The 14,231-nt window shown below is 46.5% G+C and overlaps 1 protein-coding gene across 1 annotated transcript in view; it reads right to left on the bottom strand.

Moving 5' to 3' along the window:
- SEC14L5 (SEC14 like lipid binding 5) overlaps positions 1 to 14,231 on the bottom strand; it is a 55,205-nt gene that overhangs the window by 8,138 nt on the left and 32,836 nt on the right. Inside the window, exons 8-14 of the mRNA XM_054042302.1 lie at positions 7,169 to 7,358; positions 6,400 to 6,488; positions 5,048 to 5,118; positions 4,122 to 4,293; positions 3,234 to 3,368; positions 1,787 to 1,924; positions 669 to 914 (exon numbers count right to left, since the gene is read on the bottom strand). Of these exons, the coding sequence (XP_053898277.1) occupies positions 669 to 914; positions 1,787 to 1,924; positions 3,234 to 3,368; positions 4,122 to 4,293; positions 5,048 to 5,118; positions 6,400 to 6,488; positions 7,169 to 7,358 (1,041 nt within the window). The remainder of the gene's footprint in view (positions 1 to 668; positions 915 to 1,786; positions 1,925 to 3,233; positions 3,369 to 4,121; positions 4,294 to 5,047; positions 5,119 to 6,399; positions 6,489 to 7,168; positions 7,359 to 14,231) is intronic.

Below are 14,231 nucleotides of genomic sequence, written 5' to 3'. Positions count from 1 at the left end.
AATAAGCTTTTAGTTAGTTTATTACAGGATTGGCTACAAGTGTGGTCTGATTTGAGATCTGAAGAACAGTTGACCTGAGGTAAGTGAGTGGTCCTTTGGGACTGGGAGTAACCTGAATATTGACCTTTCACAAGATAGACAGGAGTACCCAAGGGGACTGTCTCACTTCATGGTAAGACTGGTATAGTGATTTAGGCATTCACACTTGTTGGTGAAATCTAATTATAGAACATACAATCAGTTTGGGGTTTTTTGTCCTGCTTCTTGACAGTCTGCCCTGAGGCTGGCACTCACGGTCCTGAGCCACTCCAGATATTCTGAAATGCTCTATGCTGTGTGTCAGGCTGTGCTGAAGGAAACAAGTCTAAGTCAGGTACTGCCGTGCTATGCACTTCCTCAGTGGGTCTGGGAGTTTAGTTCATATGCAGAGAGCTGTGAAAAGAGCCTCTATTCCCTTGCAGTGGAGGATTTCCAGTCCCCATTGTCTGGCGTATTTTTAACCATGGGATTCTGGAATTTGTTAAAGTTTTGCAGAAAAACGTCAGTGAAAACTACTACTCCCTATGCAACCTGCTCAACAGTCACATACACCCTCCACTACCAGGTTCTGAACATTACACTTGTTCACTACGGCTGTTTAGAGGTCAAGAGGCAGCAGGACGTCCAACCTGGATGCTCTCTCCTTCCCGGCACACCAGCGGAGACTCCATGCGGCTATAATCCACCCCCAGAACCCAGCTCTTATCGATTAGCTGCATGTTGTCCCCAGCAGTCAAAGCACTTGATGAAGTGGCCTCTTTGCTACTGGTCTCGGGCGCTCTCTTGGAGTGAAAGAGGCAGAACACCACATCTCCCTTCAGGATGTCAAAGTCCCATGTGATCACAGACTCGCCCTCCAGGATTTCCACAACGATCTAAACAAGCAGCAAAACAAGCAGGTTTTATGGGCTTGGTCTTCAAGTGAGAGCCAACATCCTCCCACGTTCCCATCACACACAAATCTGTCCAGTTCTTGTAGTCTTAGAATCCATTACTGCTGCAATTCTCAGCTCTCCCGGGGGTCATGAGCTGATCCCAGTTCCTGCCTGCAGATTTCACTGCCGTGGATCTGCTTTCACCACAACCTTCTCCTGCATCAGCAGTACCTTACAAAGTATCGTGCCAGTTCCCATGGTACCCCTCTTAAGCACAATTGGCACCAAAGCAAAGGTTTCTGGGGCTCAACTGTGGACTGCTTTAGAACCACTAATTGTGGGGTTCCAACTGGCTGTTGCACAGGGAAATCGAACAGCCTGAGTCAGAATGAGCCATCGTCCATGGTTAGAAATGGGTGCATCACTCTCCGATCAAAAGGATTCCTCTCCCCAACTTTGTCCTTTTTGATTACACCTGAATATTCTCAGCTCACGTTCTCTTCTCTCACAAGATCAGAGGCATGATAAATAATGGACACAAGGATATTGGTGGGGAAGCCAATGGAGTCTATTTCTCCAGAAAAAGGAGGAAGGTGCTACATTGTGTGCAGGGACAAGTTACACCAGAGAGAGACTAGAGAAACTGCTTCCTGACCCTCAAATTACTGTTCTTAACTTCCACACACCTCAAATGCTGGCTGTGTTATCTCAGCCATCCCCTGCCGAGCACTGTGCTGCTGGAACACATCCAGCAGTTACATGCTGGGATCCCTTCACTGCTCTATCCCAGCCTTCCCAAGAACAAATCTACAGCTCAGTCCCTTGGAATCACCTCCCTGCCTTCCCCAGAACAGCACATGGTTGGTCTGTACCTCGTGGGGAGCCCCTTTAAGAACATTTGCAGAGTGGTAGATGGTTTCTGTCCATAGTCGGATGTGATCAGAGTTCTCCGGTTCTTCATCTGTTTGATAAAGTGACTTGGGGACCAGTCCACCCTCAGGGACATTGCACTGTAAGAACCAGAGAGAAACAGACATCTATACTGGGACTTCTACTAAACTAACATTTATGGAAATATCTAGACATCCCCAATATACCCAGTTACCTATTATGAAACATCAGATCCTCAGCTTGGCTTTACAGAAGTAGGATCTGGCCCCTGCTCTTTGTGAGGGGCACCTCCCATCAGTTAGATTGGGAAAAGACAGTGTTACAACATGTAATATTATTTGAAGTTTTACCATGATGTGTCAGTGAAAAGCCCTGGCTTAATTTTAAACGCTCCAAGCAGAGTCTGGAATCCAACCATTGCACCATGGTGCTAGCACCACACAGCCCGAAAGCAAAGTTGACGAAAAATAAGTGAAACTCATCATTGTATTTTCATTGTCTGAATGGGGTGTGACATGGTGAGCAGCATAAATGATGAAAAGTAAATTAAGTTTTTTTTCATTATTTCAAATTTAATATAATTTATTGAGAAGCTTCTGGGCAACCTACAATAAGAACACAAGTGCCTGCACATTATTACATGAAGTTAACAAGGTTCAAAGAAAGTGGCTTCAACGGCAGATATCAAAAATATGAAAACAACCGTTCTAATATTTTAAAGCTCAGACTAAAGGCACATTACCTGTAATGTATGAATTATGCATAAAACCCCCCAAAAATCAAATTGAGAGTCTTATACACATGATGTGTTGGTTTATTTTTTTTAGTCTGGTTGTGTCCCTTTAATAATCTTCCTAATCCAATAGGCACTACAGGAGCTAGGCCAGATATTTTTAGACCTGGGCTAATCTGGATGCCCTTCGACAACTGAAGCAGTGGAGTCATATTTTGATGCTATGTCATGGGATTGGGACATGATCACCAATCTCTAGCCTATGGCTCAACCCATCCTTTCACGTATTCTTTTTTTAAAGCAAGATGAAGACAGAGACCCGAATAACCCCAAGGAGAACCACACTGACTCGAGGAAGAACTCTTGATGGCCAAGGACCAAGTTCCGTTTTTCCTTAACATTCAAGGTCAACAGAGTCATAAGAGTAGAAGGGTAAGAATATCTAAACGCATCTCCCTCATAAAGGTTTCCTCGGCAAAATGCCACCTCTCCAAAGGTGAGCTCAGAGGCAAGGATAATCTCAGCACCCAGCATCATGTGTCCCCAGTCCTGTATGGGCCTTTGGGCACTACCAGTCTAGAAAGGTAACTACTCCAAGGGAAGGAGTGGAAGGACCAGGGGAGTTGGGAAGGGAGAGGTCCCCAGGAAGACAGCGTACCTCAGATTCACCTTACACGAAAGTAAGGGAAACTCACCATACATTCTCCTCCAAGGAAATCTGGAATCACGTCTTTGTCCAAATAGTCTACAAGCCCTCCAGGACCCTGGTAGTTATTGCCGCTGTAGATGAGGAACTTCTGCCTGGTGTTTTCATTGATGAAGGGACTAACCTGAAATACAGGTGGACAGAAGATGATGTTCTTATGGCATGGACCATAATGGGAGAGGATATTGCACCACATTCCAGAAACACTCCTAGCACCATGGACTGGAGTCCACAGGGAAGTTGATGGCCCTGAACCAGAATAGCTTATACACAGAAATATTTCCATTCTCTCACAGGGTTCCCCTGCCATCCCCCCCATTAGATAAAACTAGAAGTCACCTCCCCATCCTCAACACTATTCCAGAACTGCATTGGGCTTTGTCCGTTCTGTGGCCTATACACCCAGCAGGCCCCAGCCAGGGTCACATTCATTACTTTATTCTCCAGTGCTCTCTCGAGTGGGATTTAAAAGCAGTTTATCTTTGCCACTCAAACCTCTGCCAATTACAGCTTTTTATTGGCGCGACTCTTGAATATCGGTATGAAAGAGTCCCAAGAGCTAGCCTGTCGGTTGGTAGTAATGCAGCAAAGCGCCATGCGAGAGGTCAGAGTGTAGATCCCAAACTCTGGTCAGCACTGGCAGCATGGCGGAGGCTAAAAGTGATGTGAAAACAACATATAGTGCTCTGTGGAAGTTCTATGGCTAATTCCAGAGCTCCGCCAATGAGCAGTGTCTAGCTCTCCTCAGTCCAATGACAGGTTGCCTGAGAGCTTTTTCCTCCGTAACCCTCCAATGATGCAGAACATCTGCAGGCCTGGATGTTTTAGGCACTTGTGGCACTGGCCCAGTTCTCCCTACAGTAAGGATTTCATTTACCAGAGTCCACAGCACAGGGAAAACCCGTGGTGCTCGCACGATCAGTAACCTCCCCAGTGTCTCAGGGTAATTGTCCTCTACAACCTCGATTATCCGAAGGAGAGCCTTAACTCCAGGCCGCCACAGGTGGCGCATGTTTAGCCCTTCCAAATCCACCAGACACGTCCAGGATCTGAAATGCACAGAAGAATTGGAGAGAAATGAACCACAGTATCCCCATTCGTCACCAACACAGCACCTGTCCAGCTAGCACAAATAAGAGTTCCACAAAAATCTTTTATCGTACACTTTCTATTAAACCTAGGGGGTGACTGGCAGTACCAGTGGAGCAACAACTACCCCCCACCATACGAGCAACAGATGGCCGGAGTCCAAAGGTATTTTCAGTGCACGGAATGGATTCCTCCGCCCAGGGAGGACGACACTTCGAGGTGGTTAAGGGTGCTCAGGCCCTTGAGCAAATGGCTCTTTTAGATCCACCAAGACACAATCTGGGCACTACTGTCATGGCACTAAAGAGTTATTTTGCATTAGTTAAAAACCCGATGCTGTGCAAACGGAGCCAGAACTAAAGGCTTCAAGCAGCTGGATTGGGATCACCAAGGCATCAGATAGAAGATCCGCTTGGAATGTGGCAGAAAAGCTGGACAATGTGATTGGGGAAAAATAGCCTTATTTTCCTTCATATGAAATTGTACAGTTTATCTAGGCTAAGCCCAGGACATATGGTACCACAGACACCCCTGCCTTGGCTGGAGTAGGGATTGACACGAACAAAATACTCCTGTCTGTGGCCTGGGCCTAAGAATTCCAGTTACTTATTTCAGTAAAATCCAGGATATCTTAAAAACTCTCTCTGAAATGTTACTTCCACCTTGCTGGCTCACACCATACCAGGGCCTTAAGACAGTTAAATGCATACTAACGTGATGGGACGGCCAAACAGGTTGGTGTTTTCCTCACACCTCTTTTGTCCCTCCTCGTTAATTGACAAAACCTGAAATGAGAGAGAGAGAGCGCGCGCTCAAGAGCACAGACTGGGGGTTACCTTGGCAACACACCCAAAGAAGAGCCCCCCATCTCCTACTCCACCATGGAGGAAATCACATGAACAGGGAGCTGGAGCCAAAACATGTTACGTGTATAAAGAACAAGAAATGAGATTTCTGGAAAGGTTCTGTCTGCTGAAAAATCAGTTCTACTGAGTTTACAAGGCCTGTTTGTTGAAGAGCCCAAGACGCTGCGTACCAGATTCTCAAGCCCTGCTACAGGCCCCTTTGCATCATTTGGGTAATGTAAGGGCCACAATCCAGCTGCACATCACTAACAGAGAATTGCCCTGGCATCAGAGAACTTCCTGCTGGTGCATTTGCGCCATGGCTGGGCCTTGCCCCACTTTGGGCTGGAGAGTATGTTGGGGGTTGGGAGGAGCTACACCGCTATGCATGCCACTGAAGACCCTACACAAGAGGGGTAATCTAGAGCTGCCTGGTAGCATGGGGACTGAGGAGGCATTCCGAAACAGGGAGTCCGAACAGATTCCCCAACCATGCTCCCCCCTCTCTCCTGCACTGAGAAGAGCTTGGACACTGGAGAAGAGACCAACTGCTGCTCTTTGTTCAAGGTGATGGCAAAGTAAGCACGTGCTGTAGTGGGAACTGTGCCAACAGACATCAAGGTTGGGCTCTGTGCTTGAGCTAGCATGCTAAAAACAGCAGTGTAGCCAGGATAGCATGGGCAGTGACTCAGGCTAGCTACGCAAGCATGTATTTGTCTGGACCCCCTGGGTTCGTGTTAAAGCAGCTAATCCAAGCCATGGCCCCTGCTATCCTGGCTACATTGCTATTTTTGGCAAGCTGACTTGAGCGGAGCTAGGATAGGTACATCTACACAAGCTGGGAATCCATTGTAGATGCACCTTAGTGCTCATTTAGATAAGCCCAAATAGCCACTGTATCAACCAAGTGCCAGGTTCCGTGATGGCCTAACTGTTGAAGGCAATGAAGAATTTACCTCCAAATTTGTATCTGGTAAGATGCGGCCAATCACCAGGCTATATAGTTCCCCTATGCTGCATGCTGAACCCTATCGCCATCAACACTTGATGGGAGAGAGATACACAAGGCCAACTGATACATGGTATTAGAACCAATTCCTTCATCTGCTAGTCAAGTGGATCCCTTCCCATGTGGGCCTGCTGCTGTGATTTGCACTTCATCTAAACCTCTCAGAGCACTGTAGCAGCTGAAGTTATATAGGTAATAAAAGCATCCCTTACGTGTCGCAGGAGCGACTCTTCTCCCAGGGCCTTCACCAAACCTTTTGTGTCCATCTGACCAAGGCGGAGGATGTAGAGGGGGCGGCCATCTTCAAAGCAAAGAACAAACAAAGACGTTACAGGTAAAACACTAGTTCTAAGCCCCCAAACGGGAGATCCTGCAAAGAACCTGGAAACTCTGCTGAAGAAAAGTAGCATTCAGATGGCTAATCTAACCACAGCTTCTTGTCAGTAATAAATAGGCCAGGTGCCTGGGAGATGGAATAGCCTGGCGGAGGCTGGGGGGAAAATGAGCTATAGATTCTCTCTTATCCATGCCACAGTTTAACATTGGCCTAAAATGGTTAGCTGTCTGATGGTCTTAATCCAGTCTTCAGTGAGAAGGTGATGATATCACAACAGCCTTGCCAGAGAGAAGCTGTCGGTTGAATCGGTTGGTGTCTGACCCACTCATCTCCTTAGGGGGCAGACCCTTCTGGGAAGGGATGGGGCACTTGGGTAGGAGAAGCTTCCACTGTAAACAGAGTTGCTTACCTATAAGCGGGTTATTTTCTTAAAAATTAAAAGAAAAAAAAATGGTGCCCAAAGCATATTCCTATCAAGGGGAGCTTTAGGCCAGCCAGATTCAGCCTCATCTGCATGTACAAAAACAAAGAGATTGCTTTGACAAAATCAGGACATTCATATGAATTAGGAAATGTACCCATGCTAGGATTCTTCACCATGCTACAGTGTAACCTGCACTGGTGGTGCAGATGCACCGTCCTACCTTTGTCCTGGTAATGCCACCCCCCGGTGTAGTACTCCTCCAGCAGGGACGGGGGTCGCCAGGTCTGCAGGATGTAATCCACCTGGTACTGCTTGCGCCAGGTCAGCGACTGGCAGAGCATCTCGCGAGCCTTGTCAATGTTGAAATCGCGAGCCCTCAGGAATCGAAGGATATGCTCATCTTTGGGGATCTGAGAGACAGAGGAGACGCACTCATCCCAAAGAACTTGGACTGCACCGCTGCCAGCGCTCCCCTCCCACAAACCCTAGCGAGATGCAAAGAAGCTTCTAGCTCCTCACAGGCATGGAGAAGGACTGAAGTTTAATTTTCTTTCCTCCTGCTATGTCCATTTGGTCTGCTCCAGCTAATCCAGGACTGTAAGGAAATGACAAACCCAGCCCCTCTCCAGAGATAAGGCCCTCCCACCTACCTGGGCCTATACATGCCATGCATATTCAGTCTGGAAACACTGCAAGCCAGTGCATTGAATAGACAGCTGGGAATTGCAGTGAACTCTGCTAGCCAGAGTCTCCCAAAACATTCCCCCACCAGCCGAGACAGACCACCCGCAAATCCTGCCCAAAAGTAACAAAGCTGCAACGTTCCTTCCCCAGAGAGCAGGGTGAGCCCAAGAGAGACAGAAAAGCCACACAGCACCATGCAAAGGGTGAAAAGCATCTTTGTTCAACACGCTAGCCTACAGGAAGGCTCCTGTGCTAGCCCTATGGAGACTGGTCACAGCTGGGCTGTCTATAAATAGACCATCAGACACCCTCCGAAGGCTCCCTTCAGCTGGAACACTGCAGCTCACACTCTTGTGCAGGCTCTTATCGGTCTTGTCTGCTGAACCTCCACACTGGCCTTGTCCGGGTAGGTCAGTCCCTCTCCTTTCTCCATGACAGCTCCCCTTCATGACATTACAGTGTAACCCCCCCCCCCAATTATCCCCTCTCTTATCTGACCATGTGGCCCCCCCCACAAGCTTTCAGCTAATCACACCAGCCTCAAATGTTCATCCACTTCTCCCACCAACACTTCTGTACTTTGTCCCTTGCTGCCCCTTCTGCATGGGGCACTAGGGTGACCAGATGTCCCGATTTTATAGGGACAGTCCCAATTCTGGTGGCTTTTTTTTTTTTTTTTTTTTAAACTATAGGCACCTATTACCCCCCACCCCTGTCCCGATGTTTTACACTTGTTATCTGGTCACCCTATGGGGCACCCTCCAGGATAGCAAGCACTTTCTGACTTCCTTCAAATCCCTTGAGATTCACTTCTACCTTAAAGCCCAAGATAAAATTGCCAGCTACTAACGGGGTAGGCAGTTGGCCAGCAGCAATCATCATCAATAAATCCCAAACAAAGCTAAATTTGACTTGAAATTGCAAGTTGTGCATACAGCTAATTTGCAACTACATCTTCCAATCTCCTCCTCGCCCCATTGCCTCAGTTTAAGCTCGTGTTGCATCTCATCTTCATTCAGACTATAAACTCTTCAAAGCGGGGACAGTATCTTCCTATGCATTGCTACGGCATTTAGCATAATAGGGCCATGGTCCCAGGTGGGCCGCCTGCACACTACTGTAACACAAACAATACATATGTTCAGGGTGAAAAGCTCTCTTATCAGCTTACTAACATGCGAATGAAAATAGAAAGAAGGGCCGGAAGCAAAGCAACCAGGAATTTCAGGCCTGAAGCAATCTCCGTTACACATACCGATATGAAACTGCAATAGACACACTTAGGGCTTGTCTACACAGTGCATTAGTCTGCACTACAAAGATGTCAATTCTAACATGCACTCATAAGTTGCGCACTAGCTGGCCTGTGTGGACCCTGCTGGCATGCACTAAAAGTTCCCTAGTGCATCTGAATGTAGTCCCATTTCAAACAGTCCTACACAACGTGCACTAGGGAACTTTTAACAGAGTCCACGTGGGCCAGTTAGCGTGCAATATGCTGGTGCAAATTAGAATTTATACCCCTCTACTGTGGACTAATGCACCGTGTAGACAAGGCCTAAGAACAGATTCAGTGGAGAGAAAGCAGATAAGTTTCGAGGTAGCTTGGATGCACACCTGGGGTAAATTGTTTCTAACCAACGCTTTGCAAACATCGCATTCATACAAGTTGGCTACAGGGGGGGGGGGGGAGGGGAAGAGGGGGTAGTGGACATGTTTCCACATCGGAGCTCAAAATTTTATTTAATAAACGCTGGCAAGAACTGGTCTGCATCACACTATAGAAACAGCTGGGGATTTTTTTATAGCAGACATTGAACACACAACTTCAGTGCTGAGAGGAAGCCACTATCCACAGGGCTACTCAGGTTGGTTCAAACTAGAGCTGTCAAGTGATTTAAAAAGTTAATCATGATTAATGGCACTGTTAAAAAATATAAAGTGAGCACTGTACACTTTGTATTCTGTATTGTAATTGAAATCAATATTTTTGAAAATGTAGAAAACATCCAAAATATTTAAATACATGGTATTCTATTATTGTTTATTACAAATATTTGCACTCTAAAAAACAAAAAATAGTATTTTTCAATTCACCTAATACAAGTACTGTAGTGCAATCTCTTTATCATGGAAGTTGAACTTACAAACGTAGAATTATGTACAAAAAATAACTGCATTCAAAAATAAAAAGTGTAAAACTTTAGTGCCTACAAGTCCAATCAGTCCTATTTCTTCTTCAGCCAATCACTCAGACAAACAAGTTTGTTTACATTTGCAGGCGATAGTGCTGCCCACTTCTTGTTCACAATGTCACATGAAAGTGAGAACCGGCGTTCGCATGGCACTGTTGGAGTTGGCATCGCAAGATATTTACATGCCAGATGCGCTAAAGATTCATATGTCCCTTCATGTTTCAACCACCATTCCAGGGGACATGTGTCCATACTGATGACGGGTTCTGCTTGATAACAACCCAAAGCAGTGCGGACCGACGCATGTTTATTTTCATCAGATGCCACCAGCAGAAGGCTGATTTTCTTTTTTGGTGGTTCAGGTTCTGTAGTTTCTGCATTGGAGTGTTGCTCTTTTAAGGCTTCTGAAAGCATGCGCCACACCTCATCCCTCTCAGATTTTGGAAGGCACTTCAGAGTCTATAACCTTGGGTAGAGTGCTATAGCTATCTTTTAGAAATTTCACATTGGTACCTTCTTTGCGTTTTATCAAATCTACAGCAAAAGTGTTCTTAAAACGAACAATGTTAGCTGAGTCATCATCCAAGACTGCTATAACACAAAATATATGGCAGACTGCGGGTAAAACGGAGTCGGAGACATACAATTCTTCCCCAAGGAATTCAGTCACAAATGTAAAAATGCTCGTTAAAAAAAATGAGTTAATCAGCATGGAAGCATGTCCTCTGGAATGGTGGACGAAGCATGAAGCATAGAAATGTTTAGCATATTTGGCACGTAAATACCTTGCAATGCCAGCTACAAAAGTGCCATGCGAACGCTTGTTCTCATTTTATGGTGACATTGTAAATAAGCAGCGGGCAACATTATCTCCCATAAATGTAAACAAATTTCTTTGTCTGAGCAATTGGCTGAAAAAGAAGGAGGACTGAGTGGACTTTTAGGCTTTAAAGTTTTACACTGTTTTGTTTTTGAGTGCAGTTACATAAAAAAAAAATCTCTACATTTTTAAGTTGCACTTTTAGGATAAGAAGATTTCACTACAGTACTTGTATGAGGTGAATTGAAAAATACTATTTCTTTTGTTTATCATTTTTACAGTGCAAATATTTGTAATAAAAAATAATATAAAGTGAGCACTGTACATTCTGTATTCTGTGTTATAATTGAAATAAATATATTTGAAAATATAGAAAATATTGCTTAGCAGTGTGATTAAAACAGTGATTAATCATGATTAATTTTTTTAATCGTGTGAGTTAACGGTGATGAATTGACAACACTACTTCAAATCCTCACAGAAAAAAATCAAATATAACATCCAGGGGAGCCCTCTGAGCAGGGCCGCCCAAAGGATTCAGGGGCCCTGGGGTCTTTGGCGACGGGGGGCCCCCCCGCCGCTGAAGACCCGGTGCTTCGGTGGCAGGTCCCGGGGCGAAAGGACCCCCCACTGCAAATTGCCGCCAAAGAGCCGGAGCGGAAGAGGCTCCGGGGGCCCGGGCCTCACGAGAGTTTTCCGGGGGCCCCGGAGCGAGTGAAGGACCCTGCTCCAGGGGCCCCGAAAAACTCTCATGGGGGCCCCTGTGGGGCCCAGAGCAAATTTCCCCACTTGCCCCCCCCTCTGGGCGGCCCTGCCTCTGAGTCCCTGTCAAGAGAATCCAACACTGGTTATTACATAAAGTTTTGCCATTTTCAAGTGTCATGTTGCCAGGTTACAACAAACTCTTCCTGGCTGATTACATAGATAAATCAAGCGCCTACTTACTACATAGATAAAGCAAGAGCTTACTTACTACGCCAGAGGAAAGTCTGTCATAGCAATAACCAGAAAGCCTAGGTATGGGCAGCGGTACAGTTCTTAATATAGCAATGCACAGGGACGAGTGAGCACTCACATTTGGGTCAGAGGCAGAGCTTTGAGAGGATGAGGTGGTATTGTTATACAGAGAATCAAGTTCAAAGGCTAAGTTAGCGGAATGAATTTCTGACACGAGGGACTGCATTTGGTTAGATGGTTGAGAGAATTCCAGAGGCAGTAATTTCCATAGGCAGGAAAATGAAGGTGCTCCTGTAGTTCTCATTATTGGTGTACCCATCCTCGCTGCTTTAACACTAACACACAGACCATTGCTTACAGCTACGTGTCGAAATCTGCAGTTTTTGCATCATTTACAGTCTCCAGTTTTCTCTGGCTGGCCTTCAAGCTATGGAAGACTTTATTCAGCAAAGCACTTGACTGCTGCTGTGGAAGGAGCAGAGAATGGACACTGCAACTGGACAATGGGAGTGTTTCATTTAAAAACAAACATCCAAAGGGGCAAGCTTTGTCTCCCACGAACAGAGATCTGCAATGAGCCTCTGAAGAGGTGATGGGTGTATTTATCCTGGAACTAAAAAAAGTCACAGTAAGAGATCAGCCTCCTCAGAGCGAGTTCAAATGGTCTGGGACAAGCATCTGACTCTGTACCCACCTGATAAGCGGTTTATGCTTCTACAAAGCAGACAAGGAAGCAATAAATGGGGTTTGCCAATACCATCCACTCTGCTTACAAATGGGCATGGGGAATACACACAACCTACAAGAAGTGCACAAGGCTACCTACAGCTGTCACTACGGCAGAGTCAGTTTCACCCTATTAGTGGATCTAGCACAGCAAACAGCTGCCAAGAAGAGTGCACATGTGCGCGCACACACACACACACACACACACACACACGTTAGACCATCCCTAGGGGCAACTCTTTCACATTGCTCACATGCTCCAGATTTTACCTTTTCCGGCTTCCATTCCCCAGCCTCTGACTACAAGAAAAAACAAAAACAGGCATTTACACTGTGCTTTCCAGCTCAAAACCTGGGTCCTGACCCATCACAAACGTGGCTCCCTGTCACTCTCTCCGCGAAGGGTGCCTCGGGCAGGCTGTCTGACAGCTGGCACATTAGATACAGGAGTCAATGTGGTTTTGCTGGATGGACTGCAGAAGGCGTGTCAAGCCAAAGCAGTTATCCCAGCTGTAAAGCAGTATGCGCAGAAGCCAGCTGTAGCACTGTATGTGAACTCGGTTTTCTTTTGGAAGGTCGGGAGAAATCTCTTTGCCAGGTCTCCCTGCCTCTCAGAAGTGCTTACCAATGGGAGCGGGCAGTCATTACCTCAGATGCCTCGTTCAACCCCACCTAACCAGCACAGCTCTGCACACTCCCCCTCTCCCCTGCTCCGGTCATGAACGGTGAGTGTTAGTTAATCAGGGTAAGGAAATGAGAGGGAGAGCGGTTTGGGGCCTATCTGGGGACCTTCAGGAAGGCCTCACTTTTTGTTTCCCACCCACCCTCATAACCTGTCCTGTAGGCCTGATGGGACTATTGGCTGTGGGCAAGGCTGGACAGAATGGGCAGCTCTGTTCACAGCTCAGTCCTACTCCTAAGGAGCCAAATCAAGAGCTGCAATTAGTAATGAGGTTCCCCTGCCTCCCTGCTCCCCAGGAACACAGCATACTATTTTCCAGCCCCCTAAATCCCCAGTAAGGATGGGAGGGGAGGGACCCAAAACCGGAGTAATAAGATTTGAACCTGTCCCTCCACTCTTGCATTTCACAGTGCAGAGCCTGGACATCAGTTCTGCTGGCACAAGGTTTTCTTGGGTTTGTGCATTAGACCCAACCAAGGCCTCAGCACTGCTAATGTCAAGCAGTCAGGCACAATTCCTCCACACAAGTGTTTAACACTGCACAGCACAGCCCTGGCTGGGCATCTCCATCCAGAAACGCCAGCAGGCTTCACTCTTCTGGGCACGTCTGGAAGGGGAGAATACAAACCAGGCACCCTCCCCAGCCTTTCAACCCACACCATCGGTAGTGTCCCACTAAACAAGGCTGAATTCTTCCCCAGTGTAACAGTGCTCTAATCAATGGAGGAGTGGCAGGGATACATTTGTCTCACAATCTCCAATACGGCCTGTGGGAGCCAAACACAACCCAGGATCAGCACCCAACTGCTGTGGTCAACTCTGGCTGCACTTGCAAATCACTCTCTGACCCCCACTCTACTCTACCCCCACCAGGTAGTTACTCTTCGGTTTGAGTGTGATCTATTCCCATGAGTTCAGACAGACACACCCTGCTCCTCAATATGGAAGTTTCTGCATCAAGTTTGAAATACAGAATTTTCATAAAAAAATAAAAAATAGATTTAAACAAAATTCCTCCCAAAATTAAAGCAGCCTCTAGGCAAGTTGGCTTATGAAGCCCACCTGGAAAAGGACTAGCTAAAAGCTAGGCATTATCACCCACCACTCTAGTGAGCAAGGTCTGCCAAAACCTTGGGATGTTGGTAGGTTTTCAACTGATCTACACAGTGCGACTAGCAGGTTCTCACCCTGCCCCACAGACACAGCAAGCTAGACTTTG

The sequence above is a fragment of the Malaclemys terrapin genome, chromosome 10 (assembly GCF_027887155.1).
Source record: "Malaclemys terrapin pileata isolate rMalTer1 chromosome 10, rMalTer1.hap1, whole genome shotgun sequence".
NCBI classification, from domain to species: Eukaryota; Metazoa; Chordata; order Testudines; family Emydidae; genus Malaclemys; species Malaclemys terrapin.
Note: the sequence above shows the minus strand (reverse complement) of the source record. Positions and strands in the feature narration are given on the sequence as shown.